Source organism: Manis javanica, chromosome 2 (genome assembly GCF_040802235.1).
Source record: "Manis javanica isolate MJ-LG chromosome 2, MJ_LKY, whole genome shotgun sequence".
Lineage (NCBI taxonomy): Eukaryota > Metazoa > Chordata > Mammalia > Pholidota > Manidae > Manis > Manis javanica.
Genome location: NC_133157.1, coordinates 1,557,447 through 1,575,838, shown reverse-complemented (window position 1 = coordinate 1,575,838; position 18,392 = coordinate 1,557,447). Strand labels below are relative to the sequence as shown.

At 60.8% G+C, this 18,392-nt stretch overlaps 1 protein-coding gene across 2 annotated transcripts in view; it reads left to right on the top strand.

Moving 5' to 3' along the window:
- The window catches only part of CCDC187 (coiled-coil domain containing 187), a 46,589-nt gene that overhangs the window by 23,712 nt on the left and 4,485 nt on the right, over nucleotides 1-18,392 (top strand). Inside the window, exons 11-23 of one of the 2 annotated variants that reach the window (XM_073221518.1) lie at nucleotides 2,925-3,007; nucleotides 3,405-3,518; nucleotides 4,466-4,587; nucleotides 4,716-4,807; nucleotides 8,518-8,603; nucleotides 9,204-9,391; nucleotides 10,302-10,389; nucleotides 10,924-11,070; nucleotides 11,786-11,949; nucleotides 14,313-14,476; nucleotides 16,883-17,013; nucleotides 17,410-17,519; nucleotides 18,033-18,109. In XM_073221518.1, the coding sequence (XP_073077619.1) occupies nucleotides 2,925-3,007; nucleotides 3,405-3,518; nucleotides 4,466-4,587; nucleotides 4,716-4,807; nucleotides 8,518-8,603; nucleotides 9,204-9,391; nucleotides 10,302-10,389; nucleotides 10,924-11,070; nucleotides 11,786-11,949; nucleotides 14,313-14,476; nucleotides 16,883-17,013; nucleotides 17,410-17,519; nucleotides 18,033-18,109 (1,566 nt within the window). Of the gene's footprint in view, nucleotides 1-2,924; nucleotides 3,008-3,404; nucleotides 3,519-4,465; nucleotides 4,588-4,715; nucleotides 4,808-8,517; nucleotides 8,604-9,203; nucleotides 9,392-10,301; nucleotides 10,390-10,923; nucleotides 11,071-11,785; nucleotides 11,950-14,312; nucleotides 14,477-16,882; nucleotides 17,014-17,406; nucleotides 17,520-18,032; nucleotides 18,110-18,392 lie in introns of both variants that reach the window. The other variant, XM_073221515.1, reaches the window with a different exon arrangement.

Sequence of the window (18,392 nt, the reverse complement as noted above, 5' to 3'; positions counted from 1 at the left end):
GCAGGGGGCCAGTCGGCTGTGGGGGCGTCTAGGGTGATTCGGGCAGCCCCCTCCTGGCCAGGCCCTGCAAAGGGCTCAGGCTCTGGCGTCCCCTCGGAGGGTGGGGGCAGCCCTCCTTTTACCCCTCAGTTCCATTCCCCATCCCCACAAGGATGAGCTGCAGGAGTGGCTCCTGGCTCTTGGGTGGGACCCTGGGCGTCCTGAGGAGGGAGGGGCCCCATGGGAGTGTGCCCCAGCCCAGCAGCCGTGTGGCCTCGGGACCCCCTGGGGTCCCATCCGCCATCGCTGGGCCTTCCAGAGAAAGGAGCCAGGGCAGAGCTGGCACCTTGGGACGTATCGCAGACCCCTCTCCCTGGGCCTGCCTCCATGAGAATGCCCCTCGGGAGCCTCTGTGGCCTGGTCTGGGCAGAGCTGTTGGCCTGGGGCTGAGCCTGAGCAGGCCAACAGCAGGCCTTCCAGAAAACCTGGCTCCTTTCCTGGCTCTGCCCCAGGGTGCCTTCCCGGAGGCCGGGAGCAGGTTGGGTGATGGGGTGGGAGCTCACTCAAGCTCTCAGTCCCTCCTGCATCCCTCTGAGCACTGCTGGGCTGGGCTGGGCAGGACCCCCCTCTGTGCTTGCAGACTGAAGTTCTCTGACAGCATCTCTTTAGCCTGAGGCCGCAGGCAGGCCCCCAGTGTCACCTGAGATTCAGTTGCTCCTGCCTGGAGTAGCCCTGTAACTCCTCTTGGGTAGCCAGAAACCAAAGCAGTGAGCACAGCCCAGAGTGCATGGTGGTGCTTTCGGCAGACACCTCCTCCAGGAAGCCTTCCAGGTGCCACTCAGGCTGTTCAGGTGCTGCTACCCTGCTGTAGCGTACTCTGTGGGCATGGAACTCATGTTTGTGCATGTCTGTGGGCCACAAGAACTGGAGGGTCTGGCTCCCATCACAGCCTGGCCCCTGGGACAGTGCCTGCTCACCATGTGTGGGGTGCTTTGGGGATACTTGCTGAGCGAATGAATAAACTAAGCACCTGAGTGCCCTGGGCCTGGCACCACATGCACACGTGAGGTCTTGTTGGTCTCAACTGCATGCCTTAGGGGTGGGTCCCATCCGCATGCCCATATTTACGGAGGAGGAACCCGGTGCTCAGAGAGGCACCCATCAGCTCCAGTCAGTGTGTGGCAGGGCAGAGCTTTGATCAAACAGCTGGCACTGCCATCCAGTGTAACTTTCTAGGCTTAAACATCTACACCAGTACTGCCCAGTGGAACTTTCCGGGCTCTCCAATATGGTAGCCGCCAGCCATGTGGCTGTGTAGCCATTGAACTGTGGCCAGCGTGACTGAAGAATTTTATGTTTTATTGCTTTTAATATATTAAAACGTGACAGCACATGGTGTCATCGAAGCTCTGGCCCTCAGACACGGTGGCTCACCTTCCCAGGCCGCGGTGTCCCGTCAGCCTCATCCTGGTTTGAGGCTGCAGTTCCCCCCTCCCCAGCCCCGTGCCTGGGGACGCGTCTGGCTTCCTCATCACAACATCCACCGCCGGTTGAGCACCTATCAGGTCATAGCACTGGATCCTCAGCCACTGGGCACTTCGGGGTGCCCTGTGGTGGCAGACTGCTGTCATGGAGGGGCTAGGGAGCAAGGCCACTTGCTACCCTCTGCCCAGTGGGGTGACCCTGGCAGTCTCTTGGGGCTGCTAGCTGCTGGGCCTGCCAGGGCCATGCCCATCTCAAGGACAGCTTGCTTCCTCCTGGGTCCCAGCTCCGGCACACAGCCTGCCTGGGGACCTGTCAGGGGTGCTGAAGCTAGAGGTGACCAGGAACTCCCCCTCGGGCTTCTGAAGCTCCCAGGGGCCTGGAGGAGGGTCAGCGGGAGCTCAGGCCTCATTGTGGGTGACAGGGTACCTTGTTTGGCTTCAGCCTCTCCCAAGGGCCACGAAACAGAAGCAAGGGAGGATTTCTCCCTTCTCGGGGGAACCTCAGTCCCAGCAGACACTTAAATCAGCTCCTAGAGGCATCTGCATTTCCCATGGTGGCAGTCAGCCGGAGGGAGGGAGCGCCCCAGCATCACCCCCGCGCTCAGTGCCCTGTGAGGGGCCTGCGTCTCACCTGGGCCACCGGGACCTGGCCTAGCTGCTGTCCACGGCTCTTCCCCTGCTCTGACTGTGGAAAGCTGAGTCGCCCTCCTCCTGGAGGGAGGGCGTGGTCAAGGACGTCACCCTCCCCACCCCTCGGCAGGGGCTGAGGGGCGCCTCCCAGGGGCCAGCAGGAGGGCTCCTCCATCCACAGGCCAGGGGCCCGCACACCCTCCTGTGGCACGCTGGCCAGGCCCCAGGCCGAGAAGACAGAGGGTGCAGCCAGCAGGGAGCACAGTGGCCACCCATCAGACCATGGAGTCACCCCCAGGGGCAGCCCCCGGGGGGCTGGGGAGCCCCAGTGTCAGAAACCATGCTAGGGAAAGGGAAAGAAGCCCCTCCTTGGCCCTTGGGGACCCCAGGATCTAAGCATGGAGGCCGAGGTTTCAGTCACTGTGGGGCAATCCCAGAAATCCCGGGGGACTGAGGCGCCAGGGCCTCTGCATTCACACGCAGCTACCAGCCACAACCTTTACTATCACAGTAGCCAGGACACCCCAGCATGTGCCACCTCATCTCACCCAGCCTCTGACGGGCTGGTGATCTGTCCCGGGTCACCAGACGAACCCGTGGCAAGCAGAGGTCTGGGCCTAGTCTCTGCAGACAGGGGTGCTGTTCCTGGGGCTGAGTGGCTGAGGGCCCAGCAGAGCAAGCCCCGCGGGGTGGAGGTGGTGCAGCAGCCGTGCGTGATGCACAACCCCTCCTTCTACCTGTCTCTCGCGGGTGGAGAGGCTGCGGCTGTGGCTGAGTGAGGGGAGGCTGGGTTCCCCTGGCTCTTCAGCTGCCCCTCCCCATGGTCCGCAGGTCGGTGGGAGCCTGGTGGGCCGAGGTCCCCGCACCTGGCCAGCCTCCAGCAGAAGTCCCTGAGCTTCCTCCGGTCACTCAAGGTGTGTCCTGCCCCTGCTGTTGGGGCCGCTGACCGCTGTGTCCCGTTAGCCCCTTCTGTTTGGGGTAGGCTGGGAGCTGCCTTTGCCCTGAGGCTGAGCAGAGGCTTGCAGCCAGAAACTGTAGGACCGAGAGCCTGGCAGGGCTACAGCTGGGGGGCCGGGCGGGGGGCGGAGGTGGGAGGAAGGCCTGGCCCAGGACGCCCTGCCCGGAGGGGCTCCAGGCAGGGGAGCCAGCCACCAGCAGGGGAAGGGCCTGCATGCCTGGGTCCATCAGGGACCCTCTGGGAAGGGGCCTGTTCCTGGATGTGGCACTGCCTGCCCTTTTGGTCTGAGGGCTTGCGGGGCCTGGGGGGCTGTGGGCTGGGCCCTGGAGTCTGAAGCCTGGCCTTCCTGGCAGCTGGACCAGCAGAAGCAGGAGCAGGCACTGGCCCTTCTGCGGCAGCGGGCTCAGATGGAGGTCTGGGAGACGCAGAAGGCCCTGGAGGAGCTGCTCTTCAAACACCGGCTGGAGGTCAGCACAGCACCTGTGGGCTCCCACGAGCAGGTCATGCTGCGGTCTAACACATGGCTGCCCGGGCCCAAAGTGCCCAAGGCCGCCAGATGGACCGCACCCACTTTAACTCATGTTAAAGCAGGAACAGGACGGTTTGGCCCGCTAGTGTCCTGGGGGCACTTGGCTGGGGGACGGAGGGCCTTCTGAGGTTCTCACCTGCCCGTGTCCTGGGCTCACTGGGTTTCCGTTGGAGCCCTTGAGCTGAGGTGTGCAGGTGCCCACACTCCTGTTGGGAGTTGGGGGAAGGAGGACCCCAGCCTCCCAGTCATCTCTGCCCAGCATGTTGCCTGGTGTCACCTAGCCTCATCAGTTTGTTGGGGTGGCACAGATGGTGCCCAGGCCAGGTGGGCAGGGTGAAGGCCAGGAGGCTGGTGTCTGTGGTCTGGATGGAGGTGATGAGCCCTTGTGGCAGTGACTGACGTGCGTCCTCAGTCCGGGGACTGTCAGGATGCATTCACAGTGCATTTAGGGAGGCACAGCCATGACAGTAACCAAGCCAAGGGAGCGTGTGCACACGAGCGCCCGCACTGCCCCGTCTCCCTTCCTCTCTTCCCCTTCTTCCAGTGTCCAGCACACACCTGCTGGGGACTTGTGGCTGCCCCAGCCGCTCGCAGGCTCCCTGGCGCCCGTCACGCAGCTGCGCCCACCCCTGCTGTCCGAGGGCCCAGGCCTTGGGATGCGCCATGGTTGCTGGGCACCTGCCCCCTCCCCCCACGCTTGCCACATCCAGCTCTCTCGGGGGGCCAGGATGGGGGCTGTCTGCCCACACGGAGGATGGACAGATGAGGCCCCTGAGGTTGGAGACTCGCCTGGCCTAGGGCTTCTCCCGGGGGCCCAACCTGGCCCCCGGCTCACCAACTGTCTCATTTGTCCCCCACACTGCATCCGGCTTCCTGTCCTTGCAGCGGCCAATGGAGAAGTACTCGACCCACCCTAAGCTAGAGACCGCTTTGGAGCGGGAGCAGCCACCGCTGTGTGGGGACCTGGAGCCGAAGACCATTCAGAGCCCCGTGACAGGCAGACCCGGGTGGGGCCCGAGGCTGGGGCTGGCAGCCCCCTCCCCGTGTAGAAGAGGGTAGGGTGGGGGCCTCGGACAGGCATCGTTGGAATGGTGCTGCTGAAGCTGTGCGTCTCCTGTGCTTCCCCACCTGGCAGATCACACCCAGCCCCGGGCAGAGATGCTACCTCGACCTCCCAAGATCCCCAGGAAGGACAGGAGAGTCAGGCAGACAAGTCAGCTTCTGCAGGTGAGTCCTCAGAAACCACCCACACAGCAGGTGCTTAACCCTGGGCCCAGCAGCTCGGCCACACTGCATCCCGTGTGGACCCCATGAGGGCTGAGTAAGTCACACAACAGAGAGGCCCACAGTGACGGGGGAGCTTTCCACAGCCACATGGTCGAGGCGGACCAGGATCTGACACTAGCTGAAGCCAGAACCATGTGGCTGACTGTCAAGCAGCCCTCCCTCTTGCTTGTCAGGGTGGGCTACGTGCCCGCCAAGCCTGGGTGCTGGCATGACAGCATGGGACACAGCAGCCGCTACCCCCACCCTCGGAACCCTGGGTGATGGTAGGCCTAGGTCGCAGCAAGAGAGCTTCAGGTTAGACACCAGGAGGAATGGCCCAGCATGAGGGCTGTGGCCACGGGTGCAAGAGCGTGTGTGAACCCTGCCCTGGGACACAGGGCCGTCACCATCTCCCTGAGGCCTGGCCTGGTCACAGCCCATCAGGGCCCCTCTGGGAATGGAGAGCCCCCACTCTTTCCAGGCCTTCCACATGCCCACCTCCATACCTTAGCGTGATTTTCCGTGAGGCCTCCCAGGTGCTGACCCCGTAAATTTCTGAGACCTGCCGTACTCCAGCTGCCCTTTCTTGTGTGCCGTGTTGGCAAATCAGAGGCCCTTATTTGCAGGCTGCAGGGACAGCATAGCAAAAAGCCTCTGGCAGCTTTAAGCCCTCGGTAGAGCTGGCGTGGCAGGCTATACAGGCAGGCTCCCAGCCTGGCACCGCCGCCTCACCGTGAGGTTTTGCTCTGCTGCCAATTCCTACTTTAATGTCACCGGGTCATGATGCATTGTTGTATGACCCTAAGTATGTTGAGACTTGGGCTCTTCCCAGGGTATTGCTGACCTTCGTGGATGTCCCCTGTGCTCTTGAAAAGATCATGTGCTTTGCCACTGTTGGGTGGAGCACTGCCCCAATCCAGTGAGTCCTTGTGGATTTTCCCCATCAATGACTGGGGTGGGGACGGAGACAGCCAGCTATCACTGCATGCGCTTTTTCTGCTTGCAGTACTTTTGGGTTTTCCTTCATGTATTTTGAAGCTCTGATGTTAGGCACATGCACGGCAGGGATTATGATGTGCTCTGGATGAATCAGCCCCTTTATGGCTGGGTCATTATGGAATAACCCTCTTTATCTCTGGCAATATGCTTGGCTCTGAAATCTGTGATGCTAATAGCGCTGCTCCTGCCTTCTCGGAAGTAGCGCTGGCGTGCTGCAGACTTCCCCTTCCATTAACTTGTGTCCTTGCATTTCAAGAATGTTTCTCGTAGGCAGCTTATAGTTGGATCTCGCTCAGATTTTTTGTGGTCCCATCTGGCCATCTCTGCCTGCCAACTGGAGTGCTCACGCTATTCCATTTCACGTGACTGTCAGCGTGGTGAGGTTTGTGTCTGTCACCTTGCTGTTTTCTAACATCTCCTCTGTCCTTTGCTTCCTTCTTTTTTGTCATCTGCCTTCTTTTGGACTAACCAGGTTTTTTAATCTGTTGTCGCTTCAGAGCTGGAACTGCTATTTGGGGGTGGCTTTAGGACGCAGGGTGGTTTGCAGGACCCACCTTCGTGTGATTCTCCACCACTCCCCTGCAGGAGGCTCTTCCAGTACCTCACGTGCCCTTCCCTGGACTTCATGCCGTTGTAGTCACTCATTTTACTTTTAGTCCACAATGCATAATTACTTTAAACACGCCGTGCTGTCTGTGCACACACACGCATGCTCACGTATATGCACATTCTGGTGCCTTCTCCCCTCTGCGTAGACCCCAATCTCCATCTCTCGAGTCCCTTCTGCCTGAAGGGCCTCCTTTAACTTTTCCAGTAGGGCTGGGCTGCTGGTGACTATTTTGTTTAGCTTGTGTGTGTCTCAGGACATCTTCATTTTATCTTTGTTTTTGAAATATTCTTTGCCGAATAGAGAGGTCTAGGTGGACATTTTTTCTTCCGACAAGAAGCCTGAAGCCTGCCGCTGTCCTTCCCTCCTCTGCGTGGAAGGCGTCTCTTTTCTCCGGCCTTCTCTCTGTGGTTGGCTTTGGGCTATTTGATCATGATGTGCTTTGGGGCAGCTTCTCTTCACTTTCCTGCACTTGGGGTTTGTCGAGGTCCTTGCACCCAAGGGTTTGTTGTTTTCTTCAAGTCTGGCATATTTTCCACCATGATTTTTTCAAACACTTTTCCTGTCCTTTGGGGCCTCCATTTACCCGGATAGTAGGCCACTGGAAGCTGTGAGCTCACAAAACTCTGTTCTCTCTTCTGGGGTTCTTCTTTCCTCTGTTTCCTGTTAGATAGTTTCCAGTGCTGTCTCCGAGTTCACTCACCTTTCCTCCTGAAACATCAAATCCGTCACTCATCCCGCCCAGTCTTTTTTATCTCAAGAGGTTTTGCTTTTGCCTCTAAAAGTTCCATTTGGACTTTTCCCTACCCTCCGTGATTCCACTTAACTTTTTAAACATACAGATTACAGTTACAGAAACGGTCCATGTCCTTCTCTGCTAATCCTAACAGCTGCGTCAGTCTCAACTGGTTGATTACGCTCGTTGTGGGTTGTTTTCCTACTTTCTCACGTGCCATCCAGCCAGTGTGAATTTTGCCTTGCTGGAGGCTGCATGTTTGCATATTCCCGGCCACAGTCCTGAGCTTTTTGGGAATGCAGTGACTGGCAGGCAGTTTGATTTTTCCAGTTTCTGCTTTTGTAATTTGTTAGGTTGATTCAAAGCAGGCTTCAAAGCAGTCTGGGGCCAAGGCACGGTCTTCCGGGTGCGCCGCTCTAAGCTCTGTGAATCATGAGGTTTTCCAGCCTGGTTAGTGGAGACAGACATCATCTCAGCCGTCTGCTTCCGCCCAGCACTGGGTAATGTGATCACGTGCATTCCTGCTCCGTTCTAAGCTGAAGGCTCAAGGGGGACACTGCACAGATGTGGAGGTCCCTGCTCTCTGACGCTCCTTCCGGGAGCTCCTCTCTGCCCTGGGGGGTCGGCCAGGCTCTGCCTTAGTTTTGATCTCCTGCCCCTGCAGCCTGGAGACTCTCTCTCGAGGCAGGAAGCCATAATGATCAGAGGTCACACCTCATGTTTGTTTAGTCTCTCAGGGGTCACTGGGCTATGTTGCCTGATGCCCCGTGTCTGGAAAGCCATTCTTTCATAATGTGTGCGTATGAATATTTATAAATGTATACGGACATATAGATTAGTAATTCTTTTCTGTGGGACAGCAAATCCACAATTCAACCCCTTCTACTTTCTTGGTGGGAAGTGCAAGTCCTCAAATGGCCTTTGGAAAGAACAGAGTCCCTTTTCCATCACACCCAGCGCCAAAGGGCGGCCAGTGGCTGCCACTGGTGATAGCTGCTAAGGCTGGGAGTCTGACTCTGGTGCCGGACCTGAACTGGTCACTCTCTTTCTGGGCCTCAGTCTCTCCTGCTGAATTGGAATCAAAGCAGTGGGCTAAGCATCCTCTACCTTGGGTCTGGTCTTCTGTGTGGTCAGTAGGTTCACACCCCAGAGCTTCAGGAGAAAGGACATGATTGGTCCCTTCTGCTGTAACCTTGTGAAGATTTGGTGTGAGGCTGTGTCTATGTGTGGGCATTAAACCACCCTGGACACCTTACCTTTGAGGCCCTCCTGTAGAAAAGGCCCCTGGAGCCCCTACCTGACCAACCAGGAGTTACTTCCTGTCCTCAGGGCCCACGCAGGAAGGAAGACCCGAACAATGTCCCTCCCAGCTGCCCCAGGCCAGGCCCCACCCATGCGACAACCCCATCCACCAGGTACGGGGAGAGGCGTGGGAGGGAGCACAGGAGTAGGTCCTGGGAGGCTTCTGCAAGCCCGCATTAAACCCAAATCCTCCTCAGCTGCCTGGGGCCATTAGGTGCTGAGGCCCACCTAGAGTCTGCCCCATGGAGGGGGGTCCCTGCCGTGGGTCCTGGGCTGGGGTGGCCCTCGCTGCCATGGGCATTGTGCACCCTGCCCAAGCCCCTTCCTCACGCCCCAGGTGGTAGGTGAAGGCAGGCATTTCAACAGAGTGCTTTGACAGGATTGGCCCCTGCCACCCAGGATGCACCTTTCCGGGCAGGTGGCCCAGCCTTTTCCCCATCCCTCTAGAACACACAAGTGCCTGGGCCAGATCAGAACCGGGCAGGAGGCCAAGATGCGAACCCCGCCCTGCTCTCAGGAGTTCACAGTCGGGAGGGGGGTATCGGGAAGGGAGGCAGGCCTGGGGATGAGTGTGGCAAGCAATCCGGGAAGGCTTCCTGGAGGCAGCGGCCGCCTCCCGGGGCCGGCCCCTCTCCCACCCAGTCAAGCTGGTCCCTGAGTGGCCTGGAAGCTCGGCGGTGGTGACGCGGCCCGGTTGGTCTGCCCCGCCGCAGTGGAGCCTGGAGGGGCTGGGGAGCGCCAATCTCCGGGCCCTCGGCGACCTCGCGCTCCAGATGCTCCAGCAGAACCTGCGCGAGGAGGAGCTGCGCGGGCAACACCGGGCCGCGCTGCTGCGCCTGCGCGAGGTGGTGTTGGAGGAGAGCAGGCGCGCCGAACGGGCCTGGCGGGCGCATCGGCGAGGGTAAGCGCACGCGCGCTGCGCAGGCCCCGCCCCCGGCGGCCGTGCCCCGGGGGCCAGGCCGACCCCGAGTGTGCAGGGTTAGGGGAGCGACCCCGAGTGTGCAGGGTTAGGGGAGCGACCCCGAGTGTGCAGGGTTAGGGGAGGCAGCGCGGTACCGACAAATACGTAAAGATCCAAGCCACCCTTCGCCCAGCGGTCGGGACAGCCTCTGCCCGTGCCGTCTGACTCGCCAGCTCGCGTTGAGCGAGACACGCGTGCGGCCTCTAAACCACAGTTCGAAACAGGTGCTCGTACTGACTGTAGCTTGGACTTTCCGTGTCCCTACGTCCCCGCTACAGCGTGCAGGGTGCCCAGGCAGAGAGACTGCACAGTTCCCTCAGCCAGCCCCCATAGCAGCTGGACCTTACGGCTGTTTCCAACGTCATGTTACAAGTCGGCCGAGAGCTTCCTTAAATGAACTAGAAGAGGAATCGCCCCAGCAGCGGGAATGCATTTTTTTAAACTTCTTGACATTCCCAAATTGGCCTCCCAAAGGTTATTGCAGTTAAGATCCTGAGCTGCAGTTTATGAGCAAGCCAGCCTTTGGGTGTTCTAGTCCACAGTGACCCCTGCTTTCCTCCCCAGAGCACCCCCTGGCTGGGCTGGGGCTCCATGGTGGGAGGCTCTGCCCTCTGGTTGTCTCCCAGGCCCCAAAGGGGTTGAGGGGGTGGTAAGAGTGACAGCCTGGGCCGGGGCCAGCGTGCCTCCCGGGGTTCCCCCAGCCTGCCCAGGGACGGCCACTGCCTCCCAGTGCCCAGCAGTAAGGGGAGGGCATCCCAGGTCCACCTGGCCAGCAGGACTGGCCGTGCTGTGGGCCTGTACATTCATATGCTCGACCGGAGATCGCAGTCGATTCTGCCTCCTTCCCCAGGTGTCCAGGCAGCAAGGGGAACCCCGCAGCTCTGGCAGCCTTGATGGAGAAACAGCAGCCGGCCCTCAGCAGCCTGGAGCAGCGGCAGGTAAGGGCCGGAAGGTCCTGTTGCCCTCCTGGCTAGGAGCATGAACATCTCACACCACAGCTGGAGAATTCCCAAGCCCTCCCATGCTCCAGGGCGCTCAGGACCCTGCCATGTGTGGGGAATGTCCAGTGGCCCCAGGGGGCAGCGTGGCCTGGGTGGAGTGTGGTCCTGGGATCCTGGCTCCTGGCTAGGGTGGGGTACAACCTCAGAAGAGATTTCCCTGCTGCTCCGAGCCCAGCTTCCTGATCTAGAAGACAGGGTCAGGGGCCGCAGTGCCGGCTTGCTCATTTCAGTCTCCCAATGTGCTGGGTTGGGGGGGCTGGTGCTACAGCCTTTATACAGATGAAAAAAATGGAGGCTCTCAGGGTGGGAAGCTTGTCTTGCTCAGCGGCCCTCCGCGGGAAGAGAGGTGCAGTGCTGGACTTTGCTGGGCAGAAAACTTCCACCCTAGATGGCTTGTATGGGACGGGGAGTGGGGTGGCAGGCAAGGGGCACTCCACATGCCTTTCTCCTCGCCTTCTCTGGCTGGCTCAGAGGGAGATTCGGGACCTGTGGGATGTTCACCCGTTCTCGCACCAAGAGAGGGCACTGCTCCTGCGGCAGCAGAAGGACATCCTCTCCATGCAGAGGTCCATGGCCCGCCTGCAGCAGGACCTCTGGGCCTGGACCAGGAGGCTTCAGGTGGGGGCACACATCCGAGCTAAAGTTTGGGCCTGTGGCCAGGAAACGCTGTCACCAGCTGCTCTGTGGTGACCCTTGTGAAAACACCTGTGACCCAGGTGGAAAAGGACGTGGGAGGGACAGCCACCTGCAGGGGGCGCCAAGGAGGCTTCCTGGGCAAGGCAGCCCTGGTCGGGCGCTGGAGGAGAGCCACACCCCGGTGGGCTAGAAGGTGCCCCAGGCCCCGAGGTGGAGGAGGAGAGCCCAGGGTGAAGTAAAGGGCCAGGGCTTTGCACAGCTCATAGGGGGCAGTGGGGGAGGAGAGGCCTTGCAGGGCTGGGAGAGGGCTGAAGCAGGAAGGAGAGGGTGGCACCCTTGCTCCAGCTCCCTGTCCCCCACCGCAGTTGTAGGAAGGAGGTTGTACGGACACAGGGTGGGGAGGCTGTCTCCCACCTGAGCGTCTCCTCTGTAAGTTGGGGGTGCTGAATATCTCACCTGGCAAGGTGAGGATGGAATGAACCAGGCCTTAGGAAGCCCCTGGCGTAGGTTAGCACTCACACTGCAAGATGACCACAGAGCGGGGTGCCACCTGCCCCAGGCCAGCCTGCGGGATAAGGGCCCCAGGGCAGCTGTCTCAGCCCAGTGCCAGTTGTGGGAGCACACTGCCACCCACTTTTCCTAGAAGGAAACGGACCAAGGGGACCCACACCTGCCTGCCCTGTACCATTTCTCATAGAATTTGGACCCTGACATCAAGCCCACTCAGGCGGAGGGCTCTGAGACAAGCCAGCAGCCAGAGGGGCCTGCACAGGGCTCCTCGTGCCCCCTGACAGCACACAGGCCTGGTAGTCCCACCAGCCACCACCGCTGCAGAAGCCCTGGGAGCCCACAAGTCCTGCAGTGAGTCCCACAGAGAGCCCTGCCCTGGTGCTCGCCTCTGAAAACCTTTCCTGCACTGATCAGCCTTCGTGCTGGCTGCTGGGCCCTTGCCTTCCCTGGGTGGGGTGGGGGCCTCCGGGGCATGGAGGGGACTCTGCTGCCCTGGCTGGCCCTGGGGTGCGGTAGAGGCCAGAGCTGCCCTGGCCCAGTGGGAGGAGGGTAGGCAGGTGCCGTCACCCCCAGCTGTGCCACTGGCTGGGGTGTGACCCTGGAGTGTCTTCCCGTCTCTGGCTGTTTGGTCTGTTAAGTGGGGACAGGTGCCACCATCCCCGGGCTGCTGTGGGGTGCGGTGAGACAAAGTGGGCAGACCAGTCTGACTCCAGGGAAGCTGGCGGCATGTGTGTGGCCCCCCCAGCTTCTAGGTGCCTCCTCCCAGGCTGGTGTGGGACTGTTCTGCCAGCCAGGGTGGCCCGGCCTTCCTGCACAGGCTGGCCACATGGCCGCTGGTCTCGGGTTGCAGCAGAAGGGTCTCCTGAGGCCTGCATGCTGAGAGGGCCTGCCTGGGCTGAGACCCTGGGGGTGGGGGTCCAGTGACCATGTCACCTACCCAGAGCCTTGCTGCAGGAGCAGGCAGAGCTCCTTTTGCCATGCATGGCCTGGCGCCCCTGCACCGGGCGCCCCTCCTTCCCTTAGAAGCCGGGAGGCCCTTTCTGCCCCCAGCTCCTTCCACAGGGCTGGTGGCTGCCAGAAGCAGCAACCCGGGGAGGGGCTCGCTGGGCAGGAACAGCCTTCACAGGGACCCCTGCTCACCCCTGGGGGCACCGTCGCTGTCCAGCAGCCCTCTTCTAGTGTGGTGGGGCCTGTTTTCACACCTCCCCCAGGAAAGGGAGTCATTGCTCAAGTGAGCACCCACTGAGCACCCCCCGCCCCCACCAGCCATGAGCAACCCCCACCCCAGGTTCCATCTGAGAGGGGTTTTCAAATAAATCTTGGACCAATCTGTAATTCACATTGCTATTGATTGCCAACCCCAAGAATCTTCCGGAAGGCTTCCAGGCTGACTACCCTCTTGGTACCTGGGAGCTTGTTTGTAGGGCTGGGGCGGTGGGGGCCAGCAGCCCAGGCAGTTGGCAGGCCTGCATCTTGGTCAGGGTTCGGCCGTTTGGGGTCCCGGGGCTGGGAGAGGCCCCCTTTGCTTTGCCCATCACAGTAGCCACGCGTGGTCACTGCTGGAAAGTGAGTTAATAGAGAAAAGCCATGTACCAGCAGCATGGAGGCCGCAGGTCTGTGACCCACCCTCCCCGAGACTATGCCTTGTTTTGGAGGTCATGCCACAAGGGAAATAGGTGTACTCAGCTCTTTCTTCCCTGCCAGAGAAGCCCTGCAGAGCTCCAAGTGGCGGGGCCTGGTGCATCCACGACTGGTGCCTGTGGGCCTGCCTCCCCAGCTCAGCCCCCAGGGCTCTGAGGCCTCCTGGCCTGAGCACCCCACCCTCCCCCAAAGAGAGGAGGCCGGGGAGGGAGAAGCCTTTAAGAGGGCCTGCCGGCAGGGCCTTCTCTTCCAGTTCTAGAGGAGCCGGTGACAGGCTCAGGGCACAGTCCCCTGCTCTGTTGTCAGCATCCTGCTCCCGCGACACTCAGGTTCCCACTAGGTCATGCCCCATTGAGGTCGGAGCTCCAGCCCCTGAGTCATCCCCTCCTTCCAAGGCCGAGACACAGTTTATGGGCTCTGAGGGCCCTCTGACCCCACTCCTCTGTCCACACCGCTGACGTGAGTGTGAACCCAGGGGGCCACCCAGCACCACCCTGTGGGCAGCAGCTAACTGTGCCGTCATAGCGAGTGCTGGGGAGAGGGCACAGAGGTTCCTGGGGATGCTGAGCTGAGCTGGAGAGAGCTGCCCATGCTCCGGAGCAGCCTCCCTGTAGCATTGCCCTTGACCCGGAGCGGTCAGTGGCCTGGCAGCCTTGCCTCTGTAGGCCCCATACATCAACGTGCCCGGAGCACAGCAGCGTCCAGGGGTGGGTGTTAGGGCCCCTGAACTGCCAAGCCTGCTGGAGCCCAGGGGCACCCAGTGCTCCCATACGGGTGCCACCCCCCATACCAGGGATGGTCTCCCTGCAGAAATCTGTCCTGCCTGCTCTGCCCCAGAGGGCACATGGACATCACCCCCTCACCATGCCCCAGCACTGGGTCTGGGTCTTGTCACCCGCCAGCTATGGCCCCATCTGGGGGCAGCGGGCCCTGCTTGGGAAGCTGCCCAGAGGGAGAGGCCAGGCTGTCTTCCTTTGCCCTGTGCTGACCACTTGGCCACCACGCTGTTCCCTGGAGTGTCCCGGCCAGGGCTGCTCCCCTGGGCGTCACTGCCCCTCCGCACTGCCTTGCAGCCTTCTCACCGAGCAGCGGGAACGGCCACCCTCCCAGGCAGCTTCAGCTGCGGACAGTCACCCGCAGCCTCCAGGACTGGCGTGGGGAGAGGACACAGCCTGGGCCAGAAGCTGGCCTGATGCCCAGGGCCAGCCAGCGGAGAGACACAGCCGTTCGGGCCAAGGTAACCAGGCTGGGCACTGGCATCTGGGGCCGACACAGTCATTTCCTCGGTTGCCCCAGCAACTTGGGGCAGCCCCAGGCTCAGGGTCAGACGGACCTGTGTCTCAGCATGCTTCGCCTGACATGTCCCCCAGCCCCCACCCGGCCTCTCCGTCCCTCTGCCTGAGCGCAGTGAGCCCACCTGCAGGAGGGCCACCTGCACACACCTTGACGACCGTTTCCAGGCGCAGGCAGTGCGCTGGCGGGGAGGCCGCCAGAACCAGGCTCTCTAGCTGGAGGAGGCGTCCTCCATCCCCCACAGGCTCTGGCTGGGCAGTGAGGGGCAGGTTTGTGGTGTGCCGGGCCTCTGCAGCTGCCCTAACGCGTTGCCTGGTGCGGGTGGCCCAGGAGGGCAGGGATGTGATCTCTTACCGTTCTGGAGGCTGGAAGTCTGAAATCTGGGTGTAGGCGGAGCAGTGTTCTCTGCAGAGGCTGGGGGTGGGGGAGTCCTTCCTTGTCAGCCCAGCTCCCCGTGGCTCCAGGTGTCCCTTGGCTTGTGGCCGTCTCTGCCTGGGCCTCACAGCTTCTCCATCGTTGGGTCCAGTCACTGGGTGTGGGGCCCAGAACAATCTGGGTGAGCTCACTTGGAGATCTTCGATGGAGTGTATGAGGCCACATTTGCAGGTTCTGAGGGTTAAGACCTGGACCTGTCTTTAAAAGGGACAGCCTTCCTACGGCCCTCCCCAGACCCCCTAACAAGCCCCTTTCCTGGAGTTCCTACACAGGCAGCTGGGTTCAGCACCCCCCACCCAACCTAGGCTTCCAGTGTGTCAGGGCACCTCCAGCTGGGGAACTGCGCAGGGCTCAGCCATGCTCGCTGGACGCCCCAGGCCCCCGGTGTTCCCCTGGGAAATGCCTCAGAACACAGTCTGGGAAGCACTGGGTGGAGTGTTGAGGGGTCTTGGAAACAGCCCCTTTGGGAGCTGCCGTGTCCCCAGGCACCGGGACCTGAAGGCAGCAGGGGCGGAAGAGATGGGGAAGGCAACAGGTAAATTTTACAACTGGGAAAAAAGGAATGTGCACAGGAGGGGGTCAGTAGTGTGGCTTTGGGGTCCCAGGGAAACAGGGGGCCTGGGGTGCAGGGAAAACTCCAAAGAGAAACCAGCAGGAAGCCAGCAGCATATTCGAGAATCTTCCTCAGAGACTAGCCCTACTTCCTCCGCAGTTCTGAGGACCCCTGAGCTCTGAGGGGTGTCCTCCAGCTCTGGGGTCTCACCTGAGTTCTGAGGGCTCTCCCCAAGTCTTGGGGAACTCCCTCAAGGTCTGAGGGGTACCCTCCGGTTCTGGGGGTCTCACTTTAGTTCTGAAGGATCTCCTCAAGTTCCTGGAACTCCCCCAAGCTCGGGGCCCTCCCCAAGGACCACTCAGAGCCACAGTCCTCAGGTCTGTGTATCTCTCAAAGCCCAGGGCACAGCCTCATGTCCCCCTGCCATGCCTTTGGCAAGCTGGAGGTTCCCAGGCAGGGCTGGACACCAGAGCTGGGGACAGATCTGCGTGGGTCGGGTGGAACGGCTCTGGGGGTCAAGGCCTCCAGGACAGCTGGTGACTGGTAGGTGGCCCAGGACTGGTGCTGGCTCTGACCAGGCTCCGGCTGCCTCTGCTCAGGACACTGTGCCCTGAGGGATGCCCTGTCATGGTCACTGGGACGCCGGAGCCCTTCTGCTTGATCCCCAACTCCTTGGCCTTCACCGGAGGCTGTGGGCAGGTGGGGGTTCCTTCCAGTTGGTGGAGGTTCCACAAATTGGCTTTAACCAAACTGCTCTGGTCCCTTCAGGCCAGTGGCCTTGGGAGCCTCGTAAAGCCCTGGGCCTGGGGGTCCCAACACCTGCCAGGCCCCAGGGTGGAAGGAGGCATAGGAAGATGGTGACACGGGTGTCAAAGTCCTGGCCTTGCTTGGCAAAGGCCCTACTGAGCCCCTTTGTCCCGATGATGTCCTCACTTCGCTGAGCTCCCGTGCTGTGGGTGACCACTACCAGGCCTGCCTGGCCCCTTCCTTGCCCTTCTCTGCCCAGGTCCTAGCAGGCAGGAGTGGCACTCCTCAGCCCCGCCCCTGGAGGCTGGACTTCCAGGCAAAAAAGCAGCTACAGCAAAGGGTTTGCAAGTTGTGTGGTTGTTTCTCACCGAAGTAACATATGGAGACCTCTGAACCTCAGATGGTTTTTCTAGAAGGGTTTTCTGGGGCTTCATATCAGTAATTATCTAATAACAGCATAATTTTAGGAGCAGATAACTACATATTTTTATGTCCTCCCATTAACCAAATACAAATAGATTTTGCAGCTATTTTGAATTCTGAGATTGGTTTCACAAGGCTTGAGGATTCCTGGACCCTGTGGCCATCGGTGCTGACAGTGCCTTTGCCTCACAGGAGACCCCCTGACCAACCCCAGACCCTCGTCAGCAGAGACGATCCAGTCGGGGACAGATAAACTCGCCCGGAGCTTCCAGGGTCGGCACGATCCCCGTGGAGGGGGTCGCTGTGGCCCTGGGGAAGCCGGAGTAAGTGGAGACTTGGCCCTGAACCTTCTGCAGGCTGAGTAGGGCCTGGCCTTGCTTTGTGGGGCTGGCTGTGTGACTTTGGGGGTGGGGGGGGGACGTTTCATAGCCACGTGGCTTGGGTTGCATCTCATCCACCAGTGAGGGTGTTGATGGGTTGCGGCCTCTCCCGCCCTTCCTGGGTGGGCTTGTCTGTTGACAGGTCTTTGGAAGTCACCGGGAGGAGGGGTGTCTAGTGAGTGGGGGTCTCCATGGTCCTTTTTAGGGGGACTGCCTTTATTCCTTACTGATTCCAGCCTCACTGGGTCACAGAAGCTTTATCCACAGGTGGGGCCGGGGACTGGTGCCCTGCCGATGAGGCCCGCCCTCGCTGCTCATTGTCCAACCCACTTCCAGCAGGTCGTCAAAGTTGGCATGAGTCAGGATGAGTCAGAATTAGGGCTGGATGTTGCCAGCAGCCCCATGGAGGAGCCCCACAACATGGAAAGCCAGCGGTCAGGGGAGCAGAGGTATGGGGCTGGGAGGGCCACAGGCTGGTGGGACACTCAGGCAGGGTCAGGGCTCTGGGGCATGAAGACGGTTCCACCAGCACTTCCTGTCCTCTCAGTGAGGAGCCTCCTCTCTCCCTCCTGCTGTCCCTCGTCCTGTCCTGGGCCTGCTGTCCACCCCCAGCCCACACCCGTGCCCTCCTGAGTCCTGGAAATGGTGTCACCTGGTGAATCGGGCCAAGAGCTAGTGGTGGGGACAGCAAGAGGGGCCCCTCCAGGGAGCACTCTCCTCCCCTGCTACCTGGTCCAGTGGGCACTCAGGCTAGAAGCCCCAAAGGTGGGGCCCTCGCCCCCACGCAGGGAGCCGTGCCTTGATGGTCGCCTCCCTAGGACACACATGAGAGGCAGACACGTTTCAGAGATTATAGGGGAGTTGGAGGCCCCCTGAGGCGACCCTGCACCCCAGCAAGGAGGTGGGGAGGATGGGGCTCCTCCTAAGGGCTCCCCAGCACTTTTCTGTGAACATGCTTGCAGGATAGAGACCTGTTGGCAGGAAGACCCCCGAGATGCCATCTCCTGGCAGGAAGCTGCCCTGCTGCCTGCCTCTCCAGGTGATGCCCCACCCCTCAAGGGCCCCCGGCCTTGCACAAGGACCCCAGTCCCCACTTAAGGGGCATCCACGACCAGCTTCTAAATCAGAGCCAGCCTTCTCCTGTGGCCCCTCCCCACCCCTCCATGTCACAGGTCCCCAAGCAACAGGTGAATGACTGTAGGCAGATTCCCTGTTGGAGCCATCCGTGTCTCACACGGGAACAATACGAGGCAAAGCCAGCCACCACCCACTCTTTGAACAGGTGCAGTTCTGAGACCAGGTGCCTGAGATGCAGAAACGCC